This window comes from Sus scrofa, chromosome 11 (genome assembly GCF_054392235.1).
Source record: "Sus scrofa isolate SSC_HxYL_T2T_F1_AM1 chromosome 11, Sscrofa_HxYL_maternal_Yorkshire_Landrace_v2.0, whole genome shotgun sequence".
NCBI classification, from domain to species: Eukaryota; Metazoa; Chordata; class Mammalia; order Artiodactyla; family Suidae; genus Sus; species Sus scrofa.
In genome coordinates, this window is record NC_139393.1 from 6,369,867 (window position 1) to 6,397,029 (window position 27,163).

At 46.4% G+C, this 27,163-nt stretch overlaps 1 protein-coding gene and 2 long non-coding RNA genes across 3 annotated transcripts in view; 2 read left to right on the forward strand and 1 right to left on the reverse strand.

Moving 5' to 3' along the window:
• LOC146398495 (uncharacterized) overlaps nt 1-4,136 on the forward strand; it is a 112,023-nt gene extending 107,887 nt beyond the window's left edge. The window contains exon 4 of the long non-coding RNA XR_014819118.1: nt 3,311-4,136. This is a non-coding gene — a long non-coding RNA (uncharacterized LOC146398495). The remainder of the gene's footprint in view (nt 1-3,310) is intronic.
• Nucleotides 1-27,163, reverse strand: part of FLT1 (fms related receptor tyrosine kinase 1) — a 174,609-nt gene that overhangs the window by 110,815 nt on the left and 36,631 nt on the right. The window contains exons 4-9 of the mRNA XM_001925740.8: nt 13,364-13,488; nt 8,622-8,778; nt 8,391-8,527; nt 4,960-5,134; nt 3,370-3,487; nt 488-657 (exon numbers count right to left, since the gene is read on the reverse strand). Coding sequence (XP_001925775.6) covers nt 488-657; nt 3,370-3,487; nt 4,960-5,134; nt 8,391-8,527; nt 8,622-8,778; nt 13,364-13,488 — 882 coding nt within the window. The remainder of the gene's footprint in view (nt 1-487; nt 658-3,369; nt 3,488-4,959; nt 5,135-8,390; nt 8,528-8,621; nt 8,779-13,363; nt 13,489-27,163) is intronic.
• On the forward strand, nt 5,780-26,839 carry LOC146398496 (uncharacterized). Its single transcript, XR_014819134.1, has 4 exons — nt 5,780-5,859; nt 6,258-6,512; nt 18,069-18,680; nt 26,183-26,839. It is a non-coding gene; the product is annotated as an uncharacterized LOC146398496 (long non-coding RNA).

Sequence of the window (27,163 nt, forward strand, 5' to 3'; positions counted from 1 at the left end):
AAAAAAAGTCCTATCGCTTATGGAAGAAAACAAGCAAACATGAAATGGCTGTGATGGGGGCATAAGCGGCTTTTAAAGTAATTACGGAAAATTTTGTTTTCTTTGATGTTGTTCTTTTTTTTTTTTTTTTTTTTTTTTTGTCTTTTTGTCTTTTTGCTATTTCTTGGGCCACCCCTGCGGCATGTGGAGGTTTCCCAGGCTAGGGGTCGAATCGGAGCCATAGCCACCAGCCTACGCCAGAGCCACAGCAACGCAGGATCCGAGCCGCGTCTGCAACCTACACCACAGCTCACAGCAACGCCGGATCGTTAACCCACTGAGCAAGGGCAGGGACCGAACCCGCAACCTCATGGTTCCTAGTTGGATTCGTTAACCACTGCGCCACGACGGGAACTCCTGATGTTGTTCTTAATTGACTTCTGAATGACAAATTTTCATGAATCATACCCCCTACCAGAACCAGAAGAAAGCAGCACAGTGGACTTACCATTTACAATGAGAGTGGTGGTGAGGTTTTTAAACACATTTGACTGCTTTATGCCCAGCAGGATCGTGTAAGCCCCCGAATCTTCTGCAGTTACATCTTTGATAATTAATGAATAGCCACGCACCAGATAGCGGGCAGATTTCTCAGTGGCTGGAATCCCATCTTTCAACCTGGGGTTAAGCACACGTGTGGTCAGTAAGTCATTTGACACCGCCTCGCAGATAGCACTTTTTCACACTGCCATTGCAGGACGTGAGCTCGAGGCTGAGACGTCGCGAGCCTTTGATCCTCCAACACTCATTTAAAAGATTTAGACCCGGGCTTTTTATCGAGCCAAGTGGGATTTTTTGACTGGGAGACACTTCATTGTCTGTTGGCGAAGAGGGAGAAGTAAACTGAGCAGACAGACAAGGGGTGGCTGCAGGTACCCCCAGGGATGCTGGCCGCCACTGTGACTTAAGTATTAACCCAGAAGCACTGGCTGATTCCATCCGAGATGTTTTTCCAGAGTTCACCATGAGGCTCCACTGGCAATACCAGGGTCATTGTGAGTCAGGTCAACTAGATCACTTCTCCAGATAAAAATAAAAATAGCCCTTCCTATTGTGGGCTCATGTGGAGTTCTTATTAGTTATAGAAAATGGTCACACCAGTTGTCCCTTTCATGGACCATGGTGAAATCAAGGTTATCAAGGTTTGTTTTTTTTTCTCCCCTTGAGGAAGAACAGTTAAGGCACAAAACTCACAAACAAAAGATATAAACTTAAAAAAAAAAATGTAACTGTAAAGACAGACTCAATGCCTCGACATGACGCATGCAGAACTGAGAGTCGGGCTTGAGTGCTTGTCCTGGCTCCACCAGGGTGCTCCGACGTGACCCATCCGCTTGAGGCCCAGTTTCTCCCAGAGCTCTCTGAATTGAGAAACTCTCTGATTTCACTGAAGTACAGTTAAGACGGGCATTGAATGTTAGGAGGAAATTATTGTGTTCTGCCTAAAGCTATAATATTAGGAATGGCATCCGGTCATAGTCAACGCATGCATGACACACTAGGCAAGCAAATTCCCATTACCAGGAGTTCCCTGGTGGCCTAGCAGTGAAGGATGAGGTGTTGTCATTGCTGTGGCACAGGTTTGATCCCTGGGGCCTGGAAACTTCTGCATGCCAGCCCCCCCCCCCCCAAAAAAAAATTCCCATTACTTGTGGGTCTCCTTTCCAAAGCAGCTAAAATGCCTAGGCTCTATTTTATGATTACAAATCCCATTTTAATATTAGTTGTTTCCTCTTAAGAAGTCAGTATTTTAAAAAATGGATTCTGTGCGTATGTTAGGTTCTTGCGACTTTGTTACTAAAGAAATTCCTAGTTCAACAGGTGGGAGTCCTCTGAGGCCATGAACCTCCAAGACTGATTCCTCTTTGGGAAGAATGAACGTTCTTAGGAAATTTACTATTGAGCTTTTTAGGTATCATGAAACCAAAAAATTCTCTTTTCGACTAAGAAAGCGTGAGGGGCACAGCACAGAGGCTCATATTCTCTCTCATGCCCTACTAACTCTCTGAGGAAACTGCAAACAAACTCTATTGTTACCGACCTGGGTTCTTGGCCCTCCTTAATCAATAGAAATTGATAAGAGGCCAGACAAGAAATTCAGACAGGGCTTTATTGGGGCCCTGGCTACCGGGGGTGGAGGGAAGCAGACAAAGCCAACAGGTTTCCTTGCTCGATGCCCTCCCCTCCACCCCCCCCAGGGGCAAAAGGCGAGCTGGCTCCTTATAGGGGGCCAGGGTAGGGCTGCTTCAGGCGGTCTGCCCACCCCTTCACCGCGGTGTTGTGTGCAAGTGGGGGACGCTAGTACCCTGCTTTCGCAGGCTCTTCAGAAGGGGAAGCTGGGGTCCTCGTTTTCTTTGTATCTTGCCCATCAAGAAGTGCGCATGCGCAGTTATTTTTTTTTTAAGCCTAGTAGCGTTTCTTTGCATTTTGTTGCGGAGGGGGAGGTATTTGTCCAGGTGCAAGCACGGCAGCCACGGCAGCCAAGGGTCCCAGGTCCCAGCCTGTGTCAATGTGATACTGAAAGCAAAACAAGCCCTGGTGGAGGAGATTCGAAAATGGCCCCATGTCCATATCGTATGGCTTGTTTTCCTAATCAGTTTTGTACGATACTCTTTGTTTAGAATGTAATGGCTGGAGCCCAAGATACCGGCGTTTAGAAATGATTTAACAACATGACTGCAGATTATAAACAGATTACATTGTCTGACATCAGGTGGTGTGCTAGCATTTGAAAAAAAAAAAAAAAAAAAAAGTCTGCTTAGAGAGTTTCTGAATATGTAAACTTCGAACCAAAAAAACCTTAATTGCTTCAAGTAGGGCCAGGCGTGCACCCCTGCTGCTGAGTAAGACTTGTCTCTATTAATGTTTGTTTAATTTTAAAACAAGAGTGGAAGTTTCAGCCCAGCTGTATCTAAAGAATTATTTTCCGATAATAAAAGAATTATTATCCTCATCACAAGCGCTCACTTCTTCAGGGTTAATAGAGCATGTTACGAATTCAAGATGCGTCCTAACCGAGTTGCCCAACATAATCCATTCAGAGCACGTTGACATCATAGGAAGATTTAGGGAGGCAGAAATCTAGCCACGGGGAGTAAATGACTAAACTGAAGTGAGCGCTCAAAAAACCCTAATCCCTTGCTGCATCCTGTGACAAGACTCTCCTGCCCCCTCCAGCCCTTCCCATCCCTGCCCTCCTCCCCCGCCCCCAGCCCAGAAATCAGCCCTACTGCTGTCTGGGAAACTTATCCCAACTTTTTTTTTCCCCCAGGACTTCAAGTCATTGGGACCCTGCACCCTCCGACTGAGCAAACGGAACTGTGGTCTTACCATACAACTTCCGGCGTTGGGAAGGCCTTCGCTTTCACAGAGAGCCGGTAAGACCGCTTGCCAGCTACGGTCTCAAGCACCTGCTGTTTTCGATGCTTCACAGTGATGAATGCTTTGTCTTTGAAAGGAGAAGTGATCAATCCATTAGAAAAGGCTACATTTGTGTAAACAAAACAGAAACCGCCAACCTGAGGCCTCTTGAAAGGAAGGTGCAACCAGTGAATACATAGAGCTGGAATTAGGATCAAGGCCAGCGGTGAACCCACATACTGATCAGTGAATAAAATCATTTCAAAGTACCCTAACTGATGAAATACTTTCAAAATTGGCCCAAGGTCATAAAATCCCAGGAACATAAAAACACATGAGCAGGGCGACAAAAAGTAAGACACCTTAAGGATCTGTGTTATAATAACAAAAACGTACAGTAACACCTGTAAAAATCAACCCGGCTAATATCAGTATGATGGGAAAAAGTTGTTCCATGTGCTCTAAAAACAGTTTCGATAGAAAAACCAGCTGAGGAAAGTCAAAAGGATATCAAAAACCATTGGTAGAATTGTCCCATAGTGTCTGCTCCTTACAGTTTTTCTTTTCATCAGGAAAAATAAATATGGTTTTTAGGGAGTCTCGAGAGATTTAAGCATTTTTAACAGAATTTGCCCATTGGATGGGGGGGTGGGCTGGGGGTTTGGGATGAAAATGCTGTAAAACTGGGTTGTGGGGATCGTTGTACAACTCTAATAAAATTAACTGAGTTAAAAAAACCAGAATTTGCCTATTGGAATTAAGCAATAATATTAGGATTTCACGAGAGCGAAACCAGGGGTAAAAGAGCATCAGTCAGTCCTAAATAATTCATCACATCATACTTTTCTCTAAGTCAGTAGCACCTGCAGAATTTCTCCCAGAAAGTCAAAGTGATTGTATTTTTCTGTTTTGTTTATATGGAACACTAAATAAAGAATTTCATATAGACCATAATATGACCTAATTGAATTATTAACCACAATAAACTTGTAAGGAAGAGTCTCTAGCCTATGCAAAAGTACTAAATTTAGAGAGCAATGGGGAGTTCCCTGGTGGTCTGTGGTCTAGTGGTTAGGATTTAGTGCTTTCACTCTGCAGCCTAGGTGCGGTCCCTGGTCTGGGAACTGAGATCCTGCTTCAGGCCATGGCATGCCATGGCCAAAAAAAGTGGGATGGACAGGGAATCTGGGGTTAGTAGATGCAAACTACTGCATTTAACGTGGATAAGTAATGAGGTCCTGCTGTAGAGCATAGGGAACTGTATGCAGTCTCTTGGCATAGACCATCATATGATGGAAGAAAATATAAGAGAAGGAATGCAGGTATATGTAGGACCGTGCTGTACAGCAGAAATTGGCACAACGCTGTAAACCAACTCGACTTTAATAAAAAAAATAAATTCAATAAATAAAATGCACTTAATGCTCTTCGGCAGGGGGCAGAAGGGACAGTTATATTTGTTCATGACAATTGTACCTCTGGGCCAAAAGCACCTTTCCTTATTTTACAGACGCCCCCCCAAATCTGCAAAGATTAGAAAACAGAGCGGGCGTGGCTTACCGTAGATATGCACGGAGGTGTTAACAGATCTGAAGGATGGGCCGCTTTTCACGCGACAGGTGTAAAGCCCTTTGTCTTTGTTCTGCACTTTGTCAATAACAAGGATGCTGTAGAAGACGTTGTTATCGGAATGGCTTTGGTCGATGCGTCGCCTTACAGAGGCTCTCTTATTTACCTAGAAAGGAAACGTGTAATTAATGTAGAGGCAGTAAGAGTTTGTGCTTCAAGCTGCTGCATTTCTCAGAGGCTCCGTCAGATCAATGTTTTATTTATTTATCTATTTATTTTGTCTTTTTGCCATTTCTTGGGCTGCTCCCACGGCATATGGAGGTTCCCAGGCCAGGGGTCGAATCGGAGCTGTAGCCACCGGCCTACGCCAGAGCCACAGCAACGCAGGATCTGAGCCGCGTCTGCAACCTACACCACAGCTCACGGCAACGCCGGATCCTTAACCCACTAAGCAAGGGCAGGGACCGAACCCGCAACCTCACGGCTCCTAGTCGGATTCGTTAACCACTGCGCCACGACGGGAACTCCCAGATCAGTGTTTTATGCCACAAGGCCAGCCCCCCTCGAGGGGGAAACGCGTTCTGGCAGCCTGCCTGGGCACTTCGTTTTCGTCAAATGGACTCTCACTCTCCTCATCTCAGCTGTTCCTCGCAGCAGCCTGGTGAGCTGGGCAGGGTGACTGCCCCCGTGCAGACGGAGAGAGCGAAGCGTCCGAGACACTGGCCAAAGCAGGCGGGGATCTCGGGCCTTGGCGTGTAAATCCAACACCTTCCCGCGCCCACAGCTCTCTAACCAGTGACCTGTCCTCTAGGCCTGGGCAACGCACCCAGACTCGGGAGCAGTCGTCTCTAGCATCTGGATGAATGGCAGTTTCTCCTGACAAGTCTCCATGTGAGTTTTACGTGTGCTTCCTTCCTAGAAACGAAGGGAAAGCTAGGCAGGCGGGCCACACCTATTAAGGTGCAACAATCGTAATTTCGCTGTTGCACTATGTGAGCAAGGCCTGCCCATGTCTGCTAAATCCCACTGGATCTGGGCACCTGCAAAGCCAGCGGGACAAGTTCAGCCTGGGTCTGGGGGCCTGCAAAGCCCCAGGCACTCTGGGGGTGGGGAGACGACCAGGCCTCGGGCTCAGCGAGGGGTAAACTGGCCACAATGACCCACCCGCCCACTACTGGTTTTGCGAAGATGAGGTCACACTGCCTTTTCCTTTCATTGTTCTTTCCTTTTTCTTTTTTTTTTTTGAAGCATTACATTTTATAACAGAATATGTTATTTCCTCCGCTCAGTCTGTCCCCATAGGGAGGCATGGAAAAGACGTTGGAAGCTGACCAAAGTCATCTTTGGATCTTGAACATATAGCTCTCCTCGGTGCCACATTGGATAAATTCTACCCACCTGTCCTTTTTTACGGCCCTGGTGGCACAGACACGTGTCACGCCATTTTCTCTGTTCTCGGCAGTGACCAGAGAGAAAACACCAGTCACTCCCATCAAAAATCAGAGCATCGGTCCCCTGGATTTTCAGCAGCTCTGTTCATATAGGTATTACTTCTTCCTTCTCCCTTCGAGAGCTCTTTCCTTCCCAAGCTGCAGCCATAGAAGTATTGTTTCTGCCTTGGTATCCTAAAACCACCCCTGGGTTTCAGAACTGCTCAGATAGCACAGCTGCCAGCAGCCACATGGGGCTATTTAAATTTAAATTAAAATTTGGAATTCCCGTTGTGGCACAGCAGAAACAAATCCGACCAGTAACCACGAGGTTTCGGGTTCAATCCCTGGCCTTGCTTGGTGGGTTAAGGATCCAGCATTGTGGTGGCTGGCAGCTGTAGCTCCTATTCAACCCCCCTAGCCTGGGCACCTCCATATGCCGAGGGTGCAGCCCTAAAAAGTAAAATAATTAATCAATTAAAATACAAAAGTAGGGAGTTCCTGCTGTGGCCCAGTGGGTTAAGAATCCGACTGCAGTGGCTCAGGTCACTGAGGAGGTGCAGGTTTGGCCCACAGCCCAATGCAGGGGGTTAGAGATCCAGTGTTGCTGCACCTGTGGCGTGGGTCTCAGCTGTGGCTCAGATTCAGTCCCTGGTCCAGGAACTTCGATATGCTGCAAATTAAACAAATTAAACATTCAAATCCTTAGTCCCACAAGCCACATTTCAAGTGCTATTGGGCATATGCGGCTAGTGGTTAGCATATTGGCCAGCAGAGATATGGACCGCTTCCCTGACAGAACGTTCTGCAGGACAGTGCCGTTTTCAAAGGTCATGGGCATTCAGCAGGTGCATCGCCACACTCTTACAGCAGAGTAAGATGTACGTTTCTTCCCTCTTTGCATTTATTAGGAATGTATGATTTCTCTCAAAACCCAGAACCTATTGCTACCAGTCCTAGCATTTTTATTCCAATGAAATAATACCATTCTTTGGAAAATACTTTATGACTAAAGAGTTCTTAATCTGTCCCTACGGGCCACTTGTGGCACCTTCATGTTGCTAAGTTATTCTATGGCAAGAAAAGTTTATACTGTACAGCACAGGGAATAAAGTCCAATATTCTAGAATAACTTTAAATATAGTCTGTAAAAGTTTTGAACCACTATGTTGTACACCTGAAATGAAAATAAAATTGTAAATCAACTCTACCGCAATTTAAAAAAAAAAAAAAAAGCTTGGGGCTGATGCATTAATCTTCTGTACATAACATAATCATAAGTTAACTTTGCAATTGGGCCATCTGAGTGACATAACAAGTAATTTCCTTGGGATGTGCCACATCAATCAGAGAGATGCAGGAAATGGCACTGGGACCACTGCCAGGCATTTCTTATTAGTTTATGGTGGATCCCCCCCATCTACACATTTTTTAAAAAATGATCATTTGTAAGGATGTTTAATTTGAATAAGGGAACCCTATCTTCATGCTACTCCTTTTTCTCAAGGACAGAATCACTCCTTTGTCACCTAACAAATGCAATATTGGATGGCTGGGTTGGATCTTTCCCAAACATGCTCCACTCAGGTGCCTGCCTGTCTGCCAGTCTCTGAAATTAATGCGCCGACAACAACTTTTTGTTGTTGTTGTTACAAAAGACAGTCCCTGCCTGGTCCGGAGTGATAAACTCCCCTCTCATCTCTCAGTCCGAGAGAACAGTTTCCAAGGATGAAAACAATCCCCTTTCCCACCCAGAATCATGGAACAGAAACACCAACCTATACAACTTCAAAACAAAGCCCCCAGACATCAAAAGGCCGTATCTTTGCGTATCACGTTCACAAGCACCCAAACCAACCCCAAAGCTTCTTTATTGGCTCAAACCACCACGGGAGTCAGAATATTCTGATTTTTTCCCCCACCTCGAAAACGCAGTGACACTGCCTTTGCTCAAACAAAATACTGTCCTACAGAAGCAACAGGGTCACTCACTTCCCCGGGGTAACTCCAGGTCATCTGAACTCTGGTGTTCAAGGGCGTGGTGGCCGTGCAGTTGAGGACGAGAGTGTGACCTCTCAGCAGTCTGACGGGGCTCGGCGTGCTTATTCGGACATCTGTGATTGTGTTGGCTGCAAGCATAGCAAGGTAACATTTAAGAAAAAAATCGACGTTTCATGAACTGGATAAAGCCAGGGGCACTCCGGCTTCTGGAAGATCACTTACTTTGTCGAAGCGTGAGGTAGTTTGTCTTGTACAAATGTCCGTTGATGGTTGTTTCACATGTCAGCAGCCCTATCTCTTTGTATGTTGCATTGGATATTATAAAACCCCTCCTACTGTCCCAGGTGATTCTCTTTCCGTCCAGCGTATCAGGTGGAAACTGGAAAAGGAAGAAAAGCATTTTCACAGAGTCGTATTAGCCCTGTGATAGAAGCGTTTCCCTACTTATTCACTAACGCTCTGAAAATGTAGCTGTTACCGCACATGAGAAGGGTGCGGGAAGAAGCTTCAGTCTGTCATCGTCGGTTCGTTAATTTGCTCTGCATGGAGCCACCTCCACGTTGACTCTGATGCATTGCAGTCAACATGCTCATCTGCTAAGAACCTTGGCCGAAAGCTGCAGCCACCGAGGAGAGGAGAGACCTCCTCACCCCGTCAGAGCCCTCGTGGGAACCCGGAGCTCTGGGCCCTTTGTAACGAACTGGCTCAGGAAACCAATCAATGTTTTGCTGTTTTTCCCCTTAGGGCTGCCACTTCGTCCTCACGGTCTCGTCACCAGGAGCTTTTAACAAGCCACACATTCGCCTCCCATTTTGCCTGATTTGTTAAAGAGGCAGCTGTCTTGGAGTTGCCGCTGTGGCACAGTGAGATGGGCGGCATCTCGGGAGCGCTGGGATACGGGTTTGATCCCTGGCCTGGCACAGTGGGTTAAGGATCCGGTGTTGATGCAGCTGCGGCTCAGGTGGCAACTGCAGATATGCTGTGGCAGGGGGGGCAAAAAAAAAAAAAAAGAGGCTGCTGTCTTAAAAGGACCATAATTCTAGGTCCTCTGCAGTCCATGGCATTAACTCGGCACTTACTGCCGTTATCACTCTGGGGAAGACTGAGGGTGTCGACCCTGCCCCTGGGAGGGAAAGTTCCAGAAGCCAAGGCTGCTGACAGGGAAGAGAGCCGAAAGTGAATGTGAGGCCAGAAACAGTTACGAATGCAGTGCCCCCCAATTCCTGGGAGTACCCCCAAACAGAAGAATCCACGATCTGATTCTCCGACTATGCCTCTCCTCTGTACCAAGGACTCAATTCAAACCATCTCTGGTGAGATTAGACTTTGTAAAGGGTCACTGCCCCTAGAGCGGCCCAGCCAAGTTCCCCTGATGGCAGACTGCCAGCCAGTTTGAGTGGCAGTGGTCTGATGACTGCTATTGTTTATCCCCAGTTGGAAAAAGCGGGGGGAAAATCAGATCACTTTCCCACAACAGATTACCAAGCTTCACAGCATCAACTGCTATAAAGAAGTTTCGAGTCTTTTGTATCTTCTTTTAAAAAGTACACTTTGGAGGGAGTTCCGTTGTGGCTCAGGGGTAATGAATCAGACTGGTATCCATGAGGATGAGGGTTTGATCCCTCGCCTTGCTCAATGGGTTGGGGTTTTGGCGTTGCCATAAACTGTGGTGGAGATTGCAGTCATGGCTTGGATGTTGCCATAGCTGTGGTGTGAGCCAGCAGCTGCAGCTCCGATTTGACCCCTAGCCTGGGAACTTCCATATGCCACAGGGACGGCCCTAAAAAGTAAAAAAAAAAAAAAAAAAAAAAAAAAAAAGTATACACATACACACACCCCTCGGAGTTCCCGCTGTGGCAGTGAGTTAAGAATCTGAGTGCAGCCACTTGGGTCACTGCAGAGGCTCGGGTTCAATCCCTAGCCCGCAGTGGGTTAAAAGATCCAGTGTCACCAGGGCGACTGTCCAGGTTGCAGCTGCTGCTCAGATTCCATCCTTGGCCCGGGAACTTGCATGTGCTGTAGGGGCAGCCAAAGGTGCATGGGTGCAGCCATGCATCCATCACTCTATCCATTTATCATTTACGTTTACTGCTTCTGGAAGCAGACAGGGATGTATGGTCCTACGGCAGAGATTTCTATTCCCCCATGGGTATGTCTGCATTGGTACATATCACCAGAGTGCAACTTGGGTTTGAGATGAATTGCATCCTATCTATGGAGAATGGAAAGCAATCAAAGGATGCATGTCGTTTTAGTAAATTAGGATTCTATCCGTAAACTTAGGAACCCTCCGCAGTCAGTGGGGGTGGGGGTGGGGAACCTCGTCTTCTAACTTGACAAACTATTAAAGGAAAAACTCAGAAAACTTCAAGCCAGGGATCGAAATCCGTGACACTATAAAAACAGGTGAAAGCAAAAGCAATGTGCTGAATCTCAAAGACAGACTGGCTGCCAAACTTCTCTGTGCGACTTATAAACACATGGAAATCTCCTCTGCAGTGTTTCCCTTACTCACCTACGCATTCCTGTCACTGGCTGTAGCCACTGAAAAAGGAACTTGATTTCCAGCCAACAGGAGCTAAAACAGCAAAAGACTAGGTAGCTTATCAGCTGGGGCAGGTGCTGTATGTGTCAGAGGGGGGCAGACAGATGGGCAGCCCTGAAAGGCAGTACCTACAGGGAGGCTCTCGCCAGCTGAGCAGGGCTCCGCCAGTGCAGGCAGGGGGAAAGGAGAGGAGGGGACAACCCGTTAGGAAAGAAGGGACAGTAAGAGAAATGGAAGGGAAAGATAGCAACTTCATACACGTGTAATAGGTTAAGTTTTGGGTGTTTTTGCTGTTGTCGTTTTTTTTTGTTTGTTTGTTTTTTTTTTTTTTTTTTTTGGCTGTGCCCAAAGCATGCAGAAGTTTCTGGGCCAGGGACTGAATCCGCACCACAGCAGTGACAATGCTGGATCCTAAACCACTAGGCTACCAGGGAACTCCTAGGTTAGAACATTTTCAATAAATATGTAATAAACCAAAAAAACCTTAGAACTTTATGCTTCTCTGCAAAAAGAATGTAAATATATATATATATATGACTGAATCATCCTGCTGCGCGGCAGAAATTGGCACAGCACTGTAAATCAACTCCACTTTTAATTTTTTAGAAGTGAAAAAAAGGGAGTTCCCATAGTGGCTCAGCAGAAACGCATCTGACTAGCATCCGCGAGGACTCAGGTTCCATCCCTGGCCTCGCTCAGTGGGTTAAGGATCTGGCCTTGCTGTGGCTGTGGTGTAGGCCAGCAGCTGCAGCTCCAGTTCCTGGGTCCTAGCATGGGAACCTCCATACCCTGCAGGTGCGGCCCTGAAAAGACCAAAAAAAAAAAAAAAAAAAAAAAAAAAAGAGCAACAAAAAAAGAAAAGTGGAAAAAACAGAAAAACAATTTTATACTTCTCTCCTTTTAATGACTATAGAGCTGGGTGGAAAAACAGAGAAAACTCTATCTCCACCAAATGTTTACCTGGGGGAATTTGGGAAAGTTCCTAAAACAGAAAAACAGACGATCTGCTTGAGGGACGTTTGATGACCTGGCGGGTAAGTGGCGGGGGTAAGAATTCAGGAAGCGTGGCCCTGGGCGCTGCCCTAACCACTCTGGCTGGCCTCCTTCACTAAGTAAACCATTAGCAAAAGATGACAAGAGCAGGGCAGGGGGCGGGGGGGTGGCGGGGTCCAACACCCAGTGTAGCCCAGAAGCCCCTAACTCCCTGGGAGCCTCAGATTTTTTCTGGCTCCTCTGGTGTTTCCAGCTCTGACATACAACAACTTTTATTTCCTGGCGATGATGCCCAGTTGTCATGGAAGCCAAAACCTGCCACCGAGGGGCTATATTGAGGCTTTAAATTGACAACGTATGGGAGTGAATACAGGACGACAGGGAGACGCCTCATCCTGTTTCAGGATTCAGGGTCAATAGGTGACCTCCAGATTCACTCTAAACTTTTCCAACCTCTCATCACCACCAAACCCCACCTGAGTCCCCACCTGGACATGCCGGCAGTGCTAAGTGCTGCCTGGGACAGACAGCTTGCCCCCTGAAAGCTCTAGGCTGCCAGGATGCACTGCACTTTTCCATTTGGGGAGCTTTTATCCAACTCTCAGACTTCACGTGGCCCTGATGCTGGTGCAGCTGCATCAGCTGGCATGTAACATATGGAGGTTCCCAGGCTAGGGGTCAAATCGGCCCTGCAGCTGCCACCCTACACCAAGCCACAGCAAGGCCAGATCTGAGCTGCATCTGTCATCTGCACCACAGCTCATGGCAACACCAGATCCCTGATCCACTGAGAGAGGCTGGGAAGGAACCCGCGTCCTCACTGATACTAGTTGGGTTTGTTTCTACTGAGCCACAACAGCAATTTCCTGCCTTTATCAGATTTTACCCTGAATCGTTTTCCTTTTCCATATGCACAATTTACAACATAATATGAAGACATATCTCAAGAATAGCTTTCTTCCCTCCCCCTTTTTTTTTTCTAAGAGCTTAAGTTTGGATGCCCAACCGGAGATAAACCTTTTGTTACTAGGAGCTTCCCAACTCAAACCAAAGCAAGAGCCTTAACTGCCTAGCCCTTCTACCTCTGGCAAAAATCGGGACTATTCATTTGTACAAGCAACAGAATTGCTGTTTCTGACATTTTACAGGCATTGGAATCTGTGGCAATACATCAACATTTTCATAATTTTAGTTCTTCCACTGTTCACATAGATTTAGCTTACGACGTTATCACTTTATTCCATTTACGTGCATGCACGGTAGAACTTGCAGCATTTATACTTGATACTAAGAAGCTGTTGGAGAAAAAGTCTACTGAGAAAGCCCCGAAGCATCCGTAAGGTGGTTATTCCAGAGAGAGCAAATGACTCGAAATTCCTCAGGCTCTGCAGTAAACCCCCGGGAGAGGAGCACTGCCCAGTTTTACCTTTTTTAAAGTAACAGAGATGTTGGGTGAGGAGACCCGGCAGGGGATGATGACTTCCTTGCCTTCAGTCATGTTTACAATCTCGGGGATCTCGCTGTGCATCTCTAAGAAAGGTCTACCTGTATCTGAACGAGAAGAAAGGAAAACACACACACATGATTGTACCGTGAACCTGCAGACACTGTGGCTGGCGAGGCGACGCGGGCACCGCCGGTGACACGCACCCCATACACCCACCTTCTTCTCTGCAATTGGGCCCTCTGGGTTTCTGCCCAGAAAAAGAATGCTTCTCTAAGAAAAGCGAATTCCTTATTCAGGTCTTGGCCTTCTGAGGGCCCTGATGCCCCACTTTGCAAGGGTGACCTAGGGGAGAGGGGCGGTGGGGGGAATGTTTCCACCTCTAGGGGGAAAAGGTGAATATTCTGCATAACCTTCTCCCTCCAGCTGTGCTAAGTGCCTCAGGAAGCTCCCTCCGGAGCCTTTGTAACAAGTCAGAGGGGTGGGGGGGTGGGTGCAGGGTCTGGGTCTTTGGAGCACAGATAACAGCGGATAGCCAGGTGTCAAGTTGGAGAGAGGATTAGCATGTGAATGACAGAAGCCAGCCTTTTCGGGTTTTGTGGGCCTCGAGGGCAGACCAGAGAGAGCTGGTCCGAGCTGTTTGGGGGAGGGGAAGGGGGGAGGCGGGAGAAGCCATGTGAGTACCGCGTCTCGCACGCCTGTGTCCTCCACTTCTCCAGCCTGCCCCGCGCATCTGTCTCCTAACAGCAAAGTATGTTCAAGCGCACACAAAGAGGTCTGGAAAGGGCTTTACCTAGTCATCAAGATGCCACCCCTCAAAGAATGGCATTTGGGAGTTCCCTGGTGGCTCCGTGGGTGAAGGATCTGGCGTTGTCACTGCTGTGGCTTGGGTTCAATCCCTGGCACAGAAACTTCCGCAGGCATGGCCACAACAAAAAAAATGTACGGCATTTGGCTGGTTTCGGGGGGGGGGGGGGCTCAAACCCCCTGTTGGGCTTCTGCGCAATTCCTCTTGGCACTGAACGCACAGCCTTTTAGAAAAGTTGCGAGTCAGGCCCGACCCTGCCCTCAGGCGTCCGTCTTCCTGAGATGCTGTGCGCGCCTCTGCCTCTCCTCCCCTGGGCTCCAGCGTCTCTGCCCAGATGGAAAGAAGTCCTGTGTCAACTCTTCCTCCGGGCCTGAAAGAATGACCTGGGCCCCCGCCTGCTTGCTGTCCGTTAGGAAGCTCATCCTGGACGCTGAATGGAGCACGAAGGGGACAGAAACAAGAGCACTTCGGAGGCCAGGGCTGTGGACTAAATGGTGGCTACAGGGATTGTGATTGGTTAAACTGTGTCCCCCCAAATATGGTGTGTTCTGACCCCTAATACTTCAGAACAAGACCCTTCTGGGTCAAAGAGGGTCACTGCCAATACAGTGACTTCAGCCGAGCAGAGTGGGCCCCTCACCCAACATGCCTTGTGTCCCGAAAGAACTGGCCACGTGAGAACAGAGGCAGGGGGAGAAGGCCGTGCGGAGACAAAGCAGATTACGGAAATGTGCAAAGCCAGGGACACCAAGGCTGGCCAGCCGCCCCCAGAAAGTAAGGAGAGACAGACAAGGATCCTTACAGGCTCCAGAGGGAGCAGGGCCCAGCTGCCAGCCTGACTTCAGACTCCTGGTTTCCAGAAGCTGACACAATACATTTCCTTATTTTTAATTTTTTTATAATAGTTGATTTATAATGCTGTCAATTTCTGCTGTACAGCAAAATGACCCAATCACACACACACACATTCTTTTCCTCATATTATCTTTCATCGCGGTTCATCCCAAGTGACTGGACACAGGTCCCTGTGCTGTACAGCAGGACCGCGTTATCCACTCCAAATACAGCAGTTCGCACCTACTAACCCCAAACTCCCACTCCCTCCCTCTTGGCAGTCACAAGTCTGTTCTCTATGTCCAGCAGGCTGTATCTGTGCCATATTTTATTAATATATTATTGGCTTTTTAGGGCCTCATCCATGGCATATGGAGGTTCCCAGGCTAGGGGCCTAATCGGAGCTACAGCTGCCGGCCTGCACCACAGCCACAGTAACGCCAGATCCTTAATCCACGAAGCGAGGCCGGGGATGGAACCTGCGATCTCATGGTTCCTAGTCAGATGCGGTTTCCGCTGCGCCACGAAGGGAACTCCTATCTGTGCCATATTTTGGATTCCACATACAAGCGGTATCCCATGGCATGTGTCATATGTACAAGCATGTACCAGTATCACGCGGCACTATTTCTGACTGGCTTCATTTAGTAGGAGAATCTCCAGCTCCATCTGTAGTTTCTTTAAAATATTCCAACCCCACCTGCACCCAAAACCATGTGGCATGCTGTGGCCTCTGAAGAGTGGGACACACACGAGAAGGCCCCTGGAGAGGTCGCCACAGCCCAGCCTGGAAGCCGCAAGCCACCTACACAGTGCTGCTTGTCCAGGGGAGGCCGTTGCAGGCCAGCCCTTCCTGCTCCCACCCTTGGGCCCCAGCCCACCTGGGGGCCTGGGCAGCATCCCAGCAGCCTCCTCTGACGTTTACGACACCACCTCTCTGGCTCCTCCGTGGACGATGAATTCCCAGAGCAGAGGATGCTGGCCGTATCCTGCTCTGCCTAATGTGTCTTAAAGGCATGCACACGAGGGAATTACTACCCAGCCCTGTCATCGCGCCGATGAGAAAACAGGCATGAACAGGTGCAGTGAACCGTCTCACCGTGGACAGAGCCAGGCCTGGAGGCCGGCTTCTCTTGACCTTGAACCCAGAGCTCCTTTCCCACCCCCCAACCCCCGCCACAAGAAGGGCTGTAGAGGAGACTGTTTCTCAGAGGCGGACTGGCTGTCACAAGTCCCTGGGGAAAGCAATGTCACACCGTCTAGTGTTGGAGGAATTCTGAGACCAGGAGGTTCTCACCAAGGGACAGAGCTGTGGGCGCAGGCTTTGGCACAGGGCCAGCGCGGGGCATAGGGTCAGGGAGAAGCAACGGATTGTGGTTAAGAACACGCTTTTTTTTTTTTTTTTTTTTTTAAGAGCACACATCTTACACCCAGGGTTCGAGTCCTGGCTCTGCCCCTTACTAGCTGTGAGACCTGGAACAAACCATTCAACACTCCGTGCCTCATTTGTAAACTCTGCCTCTTATTATATATATATATATATATTATATATATTTATAATATATATATAATATATATTATATATTATGGGTTATTATGAGGGTGATGTGAATTCTTGCATGTAAAGTGCTTAGCATAGTGCCTGGCAGATAGTACTATATACATATTAGCTGTCAATTTTATTTCTTTTTTTTTTTTCGGCTGTGCCCACCACATGCGGAAGTAGGTTCTTGGGCCAGGGATTGAACCTGCACCACAGAAGTGACCCAAGCCACAGCAGTGACAACTCCAGATCCTCACCCTGCTGTGCCACCAGGGAACTCCTTGATCTTCTTATTATGAGAGATCTGAACTTAGGACAGGGCAGTTAGGCTCTATGAAAATCATAAATTATACTCCCATGATCTAAACTATGAGAAGTATACATCTATATTCAAATAATGGCATCGAAAAAAGACAAAATGCATACAGTAAAACACTAGCAATGATGATCTTTGAGTGTCATGGGTTGTTATTTTCTTCTTTACTTTCTTCTGCATTTGTCAGATTTTCTAGAATGATTGTGTATGATTTTCTACTCATATTTTAAGGTGTGGCATTTAAGACTCAAACTCTCAATTACCCTCTATTTTTATTTGAGGAAAACTATGTAAGTTTTGCATTTGATTTACTTTGGTTTTGTCCAATATAATAGAAAGAGACACTAATCTCCACACTAGTAGTTACATGTCTATTAAGAAGGCTCAGTGGGCGCAGCAGCATCTGTAGAGAGGAAAAGTTAATTATATAAAGATTCACTCATCAGCACGAAATTCCGCCCCTGAATAAAACTGCTGAGGTAGACATTCGGGCAGGGACCCTTGGGATGCCATCATTCCCTTCCTTCCTCCCGTGGGTCTATATTTTTGTCCCCTTTGTGCCTCCCAAGGTAAACACAAACACCAGGAAATGGCTTAATTCATGTAACTGAACTGTAAATCCTTCACATTTAATTTACGGTCTCCTTAAGCAACTATATTCAACAAAGGACACTGGCATAAAAAGTTCCTGCAGGAAATAGTCAAGCTCGGGGTGGTCATTTTTAGGCTAATGACCGCCAAGCCCAAATCCAAACAGAAGAGGCTAGTGCAGCACAGGCCTCTGAATTTCATGCCTTCCACTCTCCTCTTGCCCTTGGTCGCTCTGGATCCCTCACACCCCTGAATTTTATTATAGCTGTTGGCCTTTAAAAGGCCAATACCAATTTCAGCACGCGGCCCACCGCGGTCCGTCCAAAGATATCAAAACTTCAGTGATTTACGTCCAGCCCAGCACAATTCACAGCGTATCATCTGTACACAGTCAGTAGTAGGCATTATAAATCCACTGTGTGTGCAACTGAGCTTATGCCTGTAGACACACACACACACACACACACACACACACACACACACACACACTTCTCTGGGCTTATTAATAGTATATTTCCTCTGCAATTTGTTTCAAGGAAGGGCTAAGAATGAACTTGCCTGACATCTTCTAATACAAACATTTTTTGTTTTGCAGGACCATAGATACAGGAGAGGTCACGGTTCCATTAATATCACCAGTAAAACCACTTACTACTCCCAGAGGACGCATTTGTCTTTGTCACAAAATTAAAAATGACTTCCAAACCCAGCCAGCGCTGCAGAGTGGTTTCCTGAGACCAAATTGGCCGGTTGTTGAAAGAGTGAGGAAGGGCTGCTCCAGAGGTTGCGGGTGTACCCGTGGTGCAGACACACTGTCACCAGGGACTCATGCCAATGCACAGCAACGGAGAGGTCACGCCACCCTCCCCTCTCTGAACTCTTGGAACTCAATGCAGTGACAGGAAACTGGCACAGAATATGAGGATTTCTCATCCAGTGGGCGTAGCTGGGCTGCCATCCTTCAGGACAACAAGCAGGCTTGGCCACAAGGAGAGATCGAACAGGGAACCTTTGCTCAGAGTGATACTGCATCTACGTATGAAATGTGTTTTTCCTTTTGAAATCGGTCATCACTTCAGCACATCAAGACCCACAGACCTAGAGGTCCCAGCGTGCCAGTCCTCCTTCCACTCCGTCTCCGTCAATGGCACCACGGAGGTGTTCTTCTAACTGCGTTTGGGGCAAGGGAATGACCCAAGGAATGAAGGTAGGGAGCTTTTCTGACTTGAAGAGGAGCTCAAGAGTAAAAACATCTTGGTTCCTTGCACCTGTTTATTCCCATGATTTTCATAAACCCTTTCTTGATTTCCTTTCCCTTTAATTTCATTGTTCTTACCTCTAAGCCTGGGTCATGAGGACTCCTAGTTATTTCCAAGAAAGATGAGATTTTAATTTGCTGAGGATGAAGTGAAGAGGATAAGAAACTAATGAATCGCTCCCATGAAAAGGATTCTATCTAGACGTGCAAGTTTTCACATCATGCAAGTCTTTGTGTTATGAACCATACCTGGCGCTCAAGGAGAGTCTGTTAACTGGTGAAATTTTTCATTTGAAATAAGAGGGGAAAAAAAAAAAAAAGGAAGAGGCAATTTCCTCTTGACTTTTACTGCCCATCAAAGCCTTTGAGAATTCACAACAGAGCTTTGGAGAAGCCACAAGAAAGGTGAAATAGCTATGCTAATATTAGATAAAATAGACTTTAAAACAAAACAAAAAAAATGTTGCTAGAGATAAAGAGGGCATTTAAAAAATAATGACAGGGTCGATCCAGCAGGAAGATATAATAATTATAAATACACATGCAACTAACAACAGAGCACCAGAATATGCAAAGGAAAAAACGGACAGAAATGAAGAGAAATGGAAGACTCAACAACAATAGATGAGGATTTCAATATCTTTCAATAATGGACAGAATTAGACAGATGATCAAAAAGAAAAGAGAGGACTTGAACAACACAGGTAACGAACTAGACCTAACAGACATAAATAGAACACTCCACCCATCGCAGCAGGATAACAATTCTTCTCAAGGACACATGGAACATCCAGGATAAACTATATCCTAGGCCACAAAACAAACTTCAATAAATTTAAAAGGACAGAAATAATACAAAGTATGTTCTCTGACTACAGAGTAATGAAATTAGAAATCATTAAGAGAAAGAAACTAAGGAAACTCATAAATAGGTAGAAATGAAACAACATACTCTAAATAACTAATCAATCAAAAAAAAAAAAGAAAATTATAAAATACTTTGAGAAGGAAGATGAAGACACAATGTACCAAAACTTATGGGATGGAGCCCAAACAGTGTTTATAGGGAAATTTACAGTGGTGTGCCTATATTGAAAAGTGAGAGCCAATTTCAAATCAATAACCTATTTTCCATCTTAGGATTCTAGGTAAAGAATAGCAAACTAAACTTAAAAGAAGTAGAAGGAGATGATAATAAAGATTCGAGTGGAAAGGAATGAACTAGAGAACAGAAAAACAAAAGAAAAAAAAAAATCCATGAAACCAAAAGCTAGTTCTTTGAAAAGATGATCACAACGGATAATCCTTTTGCTACACAAGCCACGTAAAAAGGAGAAAAGACTAATTAATAAAGTCAGAAAAGGAACAGTAGATATTACTATCGATGTTACTAAAATAAAAGGCATTATAAAGTCAGTATAATTGTATGCCAATAAATTAGATAGCAGATGAAATGGACAAGTTCTTAAAAAGACATAAACTACTAAAACTAAGCAAGAAACCGACAACCTGAATATACCTGTAAGTAAAGGTACTGAATCAGTAATCGAAACACTGTCCATAAAGAAAAGCCCAGGCCCAGTGAATTCTACCAGACATTTAAAGAACTAATAGCAATTCTTCACCTATTGTTCTTAAAAAAGAGAACAGGAGGGAAAACTTCCCAATTCATTCTAGGAGGCCAGTATTGCCCTGATACCAAAATCAAAGACATAATGTGGAAACTACAGGTCAATATCGTTCATGAATATGAATGCAGAAAAACAACACATTCCCAGCAAACTCTTCACAAAAGAATTATGCCCCATGACCAAGTGGGATTTGTTCCAGGAATGCAAGATTGATTTCACATCCAGAAATCAGTCAATGTCATTAATATACCCTATCAGGAAAACAAAAGCCCAAAACTGTAAGTTTGTTTCACAAGATGCAGAAAAAGCATCTGACAAAATACCAGCCCCTTTCATGATAAAAACACTCAACAAACTGGGCGTGTTATCAAAAAACCTAACAACGAACATCGCACTTAACAGTGAAAGACTGAATGCTTTCCCCCTGATGAGGACCAAGACACGGTTGTCTGTCCGCTCTCACCTCTTCTGTCCAACACTGTGCTGGGTTCCATGCCTGTTATGGCTATCCTACTAAGTAAGGCTGCAGTGAACATTCCAGCTTGTGCCATTAGGCACGAAAAAGAAATAAAGGGCATCCAGATTTGAAAGGAAGAAATGTTCTCTATTTTCAAATGACATGATCTTGTATATAGAAACGCCTAAGGAATCCACCAAGAAACTATTCATTGGACCTAAAAATTGAGTTCGGCATGATTTCAGGATTCAAAATCAATATACCAAGAAAGAATTATATTCTACATACTCGCAGAAAACAATCTGAAAATGAAACTTGAAAAAATTCACTTATAATAGCCTCGAAAAGAATAAAATACTTAGCAATATTTTTCAAAAGAAATGTAAAACTTACATCTTGAAAAGTGCAAGAACACTGTGCAAAGAAATTAAGGCTCTAAAAAACAGAAAAGCATTCTGTGTTCACGAGGGAGAATGCTTCCTCTTGTTGAGATGACAGTGCTTCTCGAATTGCTCTACAGATTCCACGCAATCCCCATCTGAACGCCAGCTGACTTGTGTGTAGATACTGAGAAGCTGATGCTAAAATTCAGAATTGAAAGGGACCCTGAAGAGCCCAAACAATCCTGAAAAAGAACAAAGTTGGAGGATTTATGTGTCTCGATTTCAAAGTTACTACTAAGACTATAACAACAGGAGTGAAGCCAGGGTGGTCCTGGCATAAAGACAGACGTACAGATCAATGGAGGGAGACTAAGAGTCAGAAAGAAGTCCACGAGTCCATGGTCCGCTGGTTTTTGACACATCAGTCTTCAAAATTTAAAACTTTTGGGCTTTGGAGAATACTGCTGAGGGCGTTCCCCTCGTGGCTCAGCAAAATAAATCCAGCTAGTATCCACAAGGATGCGGGTTTGATTCCAGGCCTCCTTAGTGGGTTAAGGATCCGGCACTGCCATGAGCTGTGGTGTAGGTCCCAGATGCGGTTCGGATCCAGCGTGGCTGTGGCTGTGGTGTAGGCAGCTGTAGCTCTGATTCGACCCCTACCCCCAGAAATTCCATATGGCACAGGTATGGCCCTAAAAAGCAAAAAAAAAAAAAAGAATACTATCAACTATCAACAAAGTGAAAAGAATGAACAGAGAAAATATTTACAAATTATGTATCTGATAAGGGACTTGTATCTAGAATATATAAATGTTTATATATATATCCAGAACATTAAGATCTAGATTATATATATAGAGAGAGAGTATCTAAATTATAGCTCTAAATGATATGTCTAGAATATATTTAGAATATGTATTTAGGATAATTATATAAAATATATTAATATATTAATAACAAAAATTGAACTCTTACCAACTCAGTAACAAAGACAACTAACCCAATTAAAAAAATGGAAAAGGGGAATTCTCTTTGTGGCACAGCAGAAACAAATCTGACTAGGAACCATGAGGTTGAAAGTTCGATCCCTGGCCTCGCTCCATGAGTTAAGGATCTGGCATTGCTGTGAGCTGTGGTATACGTTGCAAACGTGGCTCGGATCCTGCATTGCTGGTAGCTGTAGCTCTGATTTGACCCCTATCCTGGGAACTTCCATATGCTGCAGGTGCAGCCCTGAAAAGGACCAAAAAAAAAGAAAAAAAGGAAAGGAGAGAAGAGAACAGGGACAGTATTCCAGGCTCCCCTCTTCCTCTTACTTTATCTGTGAGTTTGCTCCTTGAAATGTGGCCATCTAGGGGCAGGCAATCAGAATAATCTATCATTTTGACCTAGTGTCCAGCATAGGCTGAGCACATGGCACTCAGTCAACAGATGTTTATGGAGAAGATAGTAGATGAAGCATTAAAAAAATGAAATTAGGGTGCATTATGCAGTCAGTGCCTTGAGAAAGCACATCCATGGACTCTAGGTCTACCTGCATAGGCAGCGCACATACCTCCCCCCAGGAAACATTCCTGTTGATTAGAGGAAAAAGTAAGTACTAAATTCTGCCTTGGAGAAGGAGAACAAATTTTTAAACTTATGGCTAGTTCTAAATAAGTTAGTTGATGATCTAGGTAAGAGTGGAGGGTGGGGTAGATGATGTGCCTGACGAGCCTCTTAAGTCCAGGAAGGCAACCAAGGTCTCAGATCTCATGCTTCCTAGAAACTTGCTCACTGGGTCTTCACACAAGATGCTTAGATGATTTCTGGGCTCACAAAGTGGATGACCTCAGTCACATTTTCATCTTCATCAATGAAAGCATCTCAGAAGGAAAGAAAGAAAAAAGCTAGGAAGGAAGGTAAGAAGGAAGAGAAAAGGGAAAGGAAGAAAGAATGGATGGCTGGATAATGGAAGGATGGATGGATAATAGAAGAATAGATGGATGGGTGGATAATAGAAGAATAGATGGATGGATGGGTGGATAATGGAAGGATGGATGGGTCATGGAAGGATGGATAATAGAAGGACGGATAGATGGATAATAGAAGGATGGATCGATGGATGATGGAAGGAAGGAAATGAAACAGAAAGGAAGGAGAAAGGAAGGCAAGTAGCTCTGATGGAAGACTACAACTCCTTCTACTGCCAAGATTCTGGGCCATGTCCCAGGTCCTGTTATTCCCAGTTCTGCCTCTAAATCATAAAACCCTAAATCTGTTAAGGGACTCGTATGGTACCCTGACACTGCCTCTCGTGTTACAGAAGAGGAAACTGAGCCCTAGAGAGAAGGTGAGACCTTCCCACAGCACAAGAATAGTATGAACGGCTGAGCCAAAGCTGCATTCAGGTCCTGGTCCTAGAGAGGATTCTGCACCACACCAACGTCTGGCCATGACCCTCCTGAATGACTTGGGAGTGACGATTTCGCCTTCAAATACCCAACCAACATGATGGAAGGAAGGAAAGATGGTGCAGAGACAGGGGTAAGGTGGGATCTTCTGGCAGAACTTAAGAGACACGGAACGACAGCCTGATGAGAAACTCCGTTAACATCGAGCTTGAGTCACTGGACCCTCTGCTTAGCTCGCTCTCCTGTATGGTCCTGGGGACTCTGGGGTCTGTGACACAACCACTTCAGGACCAAGAGCGGCCAAACCAGAGAAAGTCCCTCTTTGACGTCTAGAAAAGAAAGTCCTTCCAAGAGCACAGCCCTCCTCCAGTGCAGGGGGTGTCCAGTCACTGGGACACCCGTTCTCCCAGAGGGCAGCTTCCAGGTTCCCAGCACAACGTCCCCTCCAGGGTCATGTGCAGTGGGTGTCGGGAGCCAGGCTTCTGCTGAGGTTGGCACTGCCACCCTGCAACGCTCTGGACTCAGCTTCCTCTAGAAAATATGACAAGCACTTTCCGATCCCCAAGCACGTGGTTTGCTAACATTGACATGAAACACTGGCACGGAGGGCAGCCCGCTGACATCCCTCTCGGGGCTGGGCAGCAAAGGCTGATATGGGGGGGCGGGGGGGCGAGGGTTGCGATGCCGTAGAGGCGGGGGCAGCGGAGAATGCCAGGCTGTGTCTGGAGGGGGCCGCCCCTGCTTGCTGCAGCCAGTGGCTGCCCAGTGGGAATCCAGGCCAGCGAGACTAGAGTTTCCAGTTTTTAGTGATAAGTAGGAAATCAGATTTTTCTGTGAACTCCTCCGATTATTAAATATTGGCAACCAGAAGCACTGCGCCTGCCAATCAAAACGTATGTCAGCTGGATCTGGCCTGAACGCTTCCAGGCTGCAACCCAGCACCGCCCGCCCTCTCCATTTCGTTCTGCACAAAAAGACTGAAGGGAGCTGTGGGGAAGCCTGGCAAGACCATGCGGGCAAGAGCAAATGCCACAGAGCCAAGTGGATCTGGGTCCAAAGCTAGCTTTGGGAACTTACAAAGTATGCAAGCTCCAATGTGGTACTGAACTTCTCCGACTTTCCCGTCAAAGGAGACTGATAATAGAATTTATCCCATCGGGTTTGAAGGATGAAATGAGATGCTATATGGCAATGAACCTCAGCCAGATTATCAATAAATGATAGTGACCAGGTCTACCCCAATCACAGCAGTGGAAAGGCCCCGGTGCAGTATCTTGTCCAATCCCACCAGGTAAGCACCTGTGCTGGCCTTGAATACCTAGACACACGGGGAACTCACCACCAGACAGTTCATCCCACTGCTGGCGAGCTTTTACACGTTAGAAAGTGTTTTCTTAGGTCAAGCTGCAATCTGCCTGTCCTGACGGCCTTCATTCTTCAACAGCAGCTCTGCCATCCGGGATTATAAAGATGAAGTTTAACCTCCTTCCCACGCAGGAAACCTTTGAAGGAGACACCCACACCCTTGTGTCCCCTAGTTTCCTTTACTTTTGAATCTCTCTCCCTTTTTTTAAATTCTTCACTTTTTAAACATTTCAGTTCCTTGCCAACGACGATAACAAAGCCATCCAACTGCTTAAGGCTTACAGCCCTATGGGGCAGGTACCCGCTTTGCAGATGAGGAAGATGAATCTGGCAAGGGTTGAGCAACTGGCTTGGAATCCCCGTTTTCATCGTCCCTCTTGAAGCGCCAACTCAAGAGTAAGACGGCGCCACCTTCACTCTGACCCCCGGGCGGTTACTGACACGCTCCACGCTGCATTCACTCTCTTGGCAAACGCGGTGTCCGCTGAAGCCTTTCTCACGGTGCCCTTCCGACCAGCGCCTCCCCTGCCGACCGCGGGTGGTGGGCGGGCTCTGCACGCTAAATGCAGTCCTCACCACTCACTCCTGTCCCCTCTCACATCCCAGGGCACAGGTCGAGCCAGTTGGAAATTTGGGGGATGGAGACTCAGTCCCATGATATGCGAGTTGTTGCTCCCAGATCTGGCTCCCGCGTGTGTCCTCAATTTGCTCCTCAAGGCCCAGGCGCCAACGGGAGACCAAGAGAAATGAAACACCCCCTCCCCCGTTTCTTCCAGGGAGCAAACATTTCCGGGCCCCTCCAGCGTGGCTGACCCATCAGGATGAGCCCCTGGTCTCCCCACAGAGCTGGGGAGGGGACTCCGAGCTGAAGGAGGTCAAGCCTCGTTTGCGGGGAGCCTCGGCAGCTTCCCATGTTTCACTTGGTGCACAAGAGCTGGGGCGAGGCAGGGTGTCCCCAGCAGAGCGCCCCTCGTCTGTGCCTTTCTTACTGCTCTCTTCCCACAGGGCTTTGCAACAGGGTTCGCTGGAACCTGTCTTACTTGCCCTACCAACTGAAGGCCCTTGAAAGGTGGGGGGACCCCCTTTGCACTTTCTGCCCAGCACAGTCACAGTGGCTTTCACCACAGCAGTCCTTACCCAATGGGCCCCTTAAGCGTAGGCACATGGTATTACCTCACTGGATCTCCTGACAACCCCAAGTACCACACTTCTTGTTTTGCAGATGAGGAAACTGAGCCTCCAAGATGGTAACAGGAGCCACCCTGGTAGCACAACAGTAAACAAGACCGACACGCAATCCAAGGGTTTTACATACATGAATTCCTGAGGACAAGAACCGCGCTGCCTCTCCACTGTGTACTGGTTATGTGACTAGTTCTGTTTCGTGACTAGTGCTCTGGGCAGTTACCTAACCTTTCTGTGAAAAGAAGATGAAGACAATAGTGCAACGTCATGGGGTTTTTATGAGAATGGAATCGCTACCAGATGCGGGTGCCTCGCACAGCATGGACCCCGCGCTAAGACCCAAGCATGAACCGTTCTTCTAATTTCACAGTCTGCAGAGAGTCAAAGCCTTCCGTGTAGCCCAACAGGGATGGGAATCCAATGTGAACCCAGGATCGTGTTGTGTCAAATTAGTGTATTAACTGATATTTGATGAAGGAAGGAAGGGAGGGGTGTTGATCGCATGAGTCACCAATTGTGAAGCACAGTTAGCCCAGAGGACAGCAGCAGATGACAAAACAGTACACATGGTAAACCGTAAAGGGAAGACTGAAGGGGGTTTGAACCACAAAGATCAAAACAGGGCCCCTCTCTGTCTCCAGGCAGGGCTGGCGCTTCAGAACCATTATTAAAGAAAGTTATGAAATGTCAGAAACTTAAAGCCTTTTCAGCTTAAGGGGATTTCTTCTGAAAAAGTCCCCTGCTCGTTTTTCTTTAAAAAAAAAAAAAAAAAAAATGACACCAAGGAGATTTTTCAAATCCTTAAAACTATGACGTTTTGATGGACTGTTTTCCATACATCTCATGTGTCAGGGGAAAATGAGAGGGTAGGGTCGATTTTACTGGCCTTTTATTTGGGCTTCACTGCCATTTTGAGATTTCATAATTCTACCTCAACCACTAATTCTTCCAAGCCTTAGGTCATGTCCAAGTGGCTTGTGCAAGAGTGTGTTCGTTCTGATTATTCTGAGGACTGGTT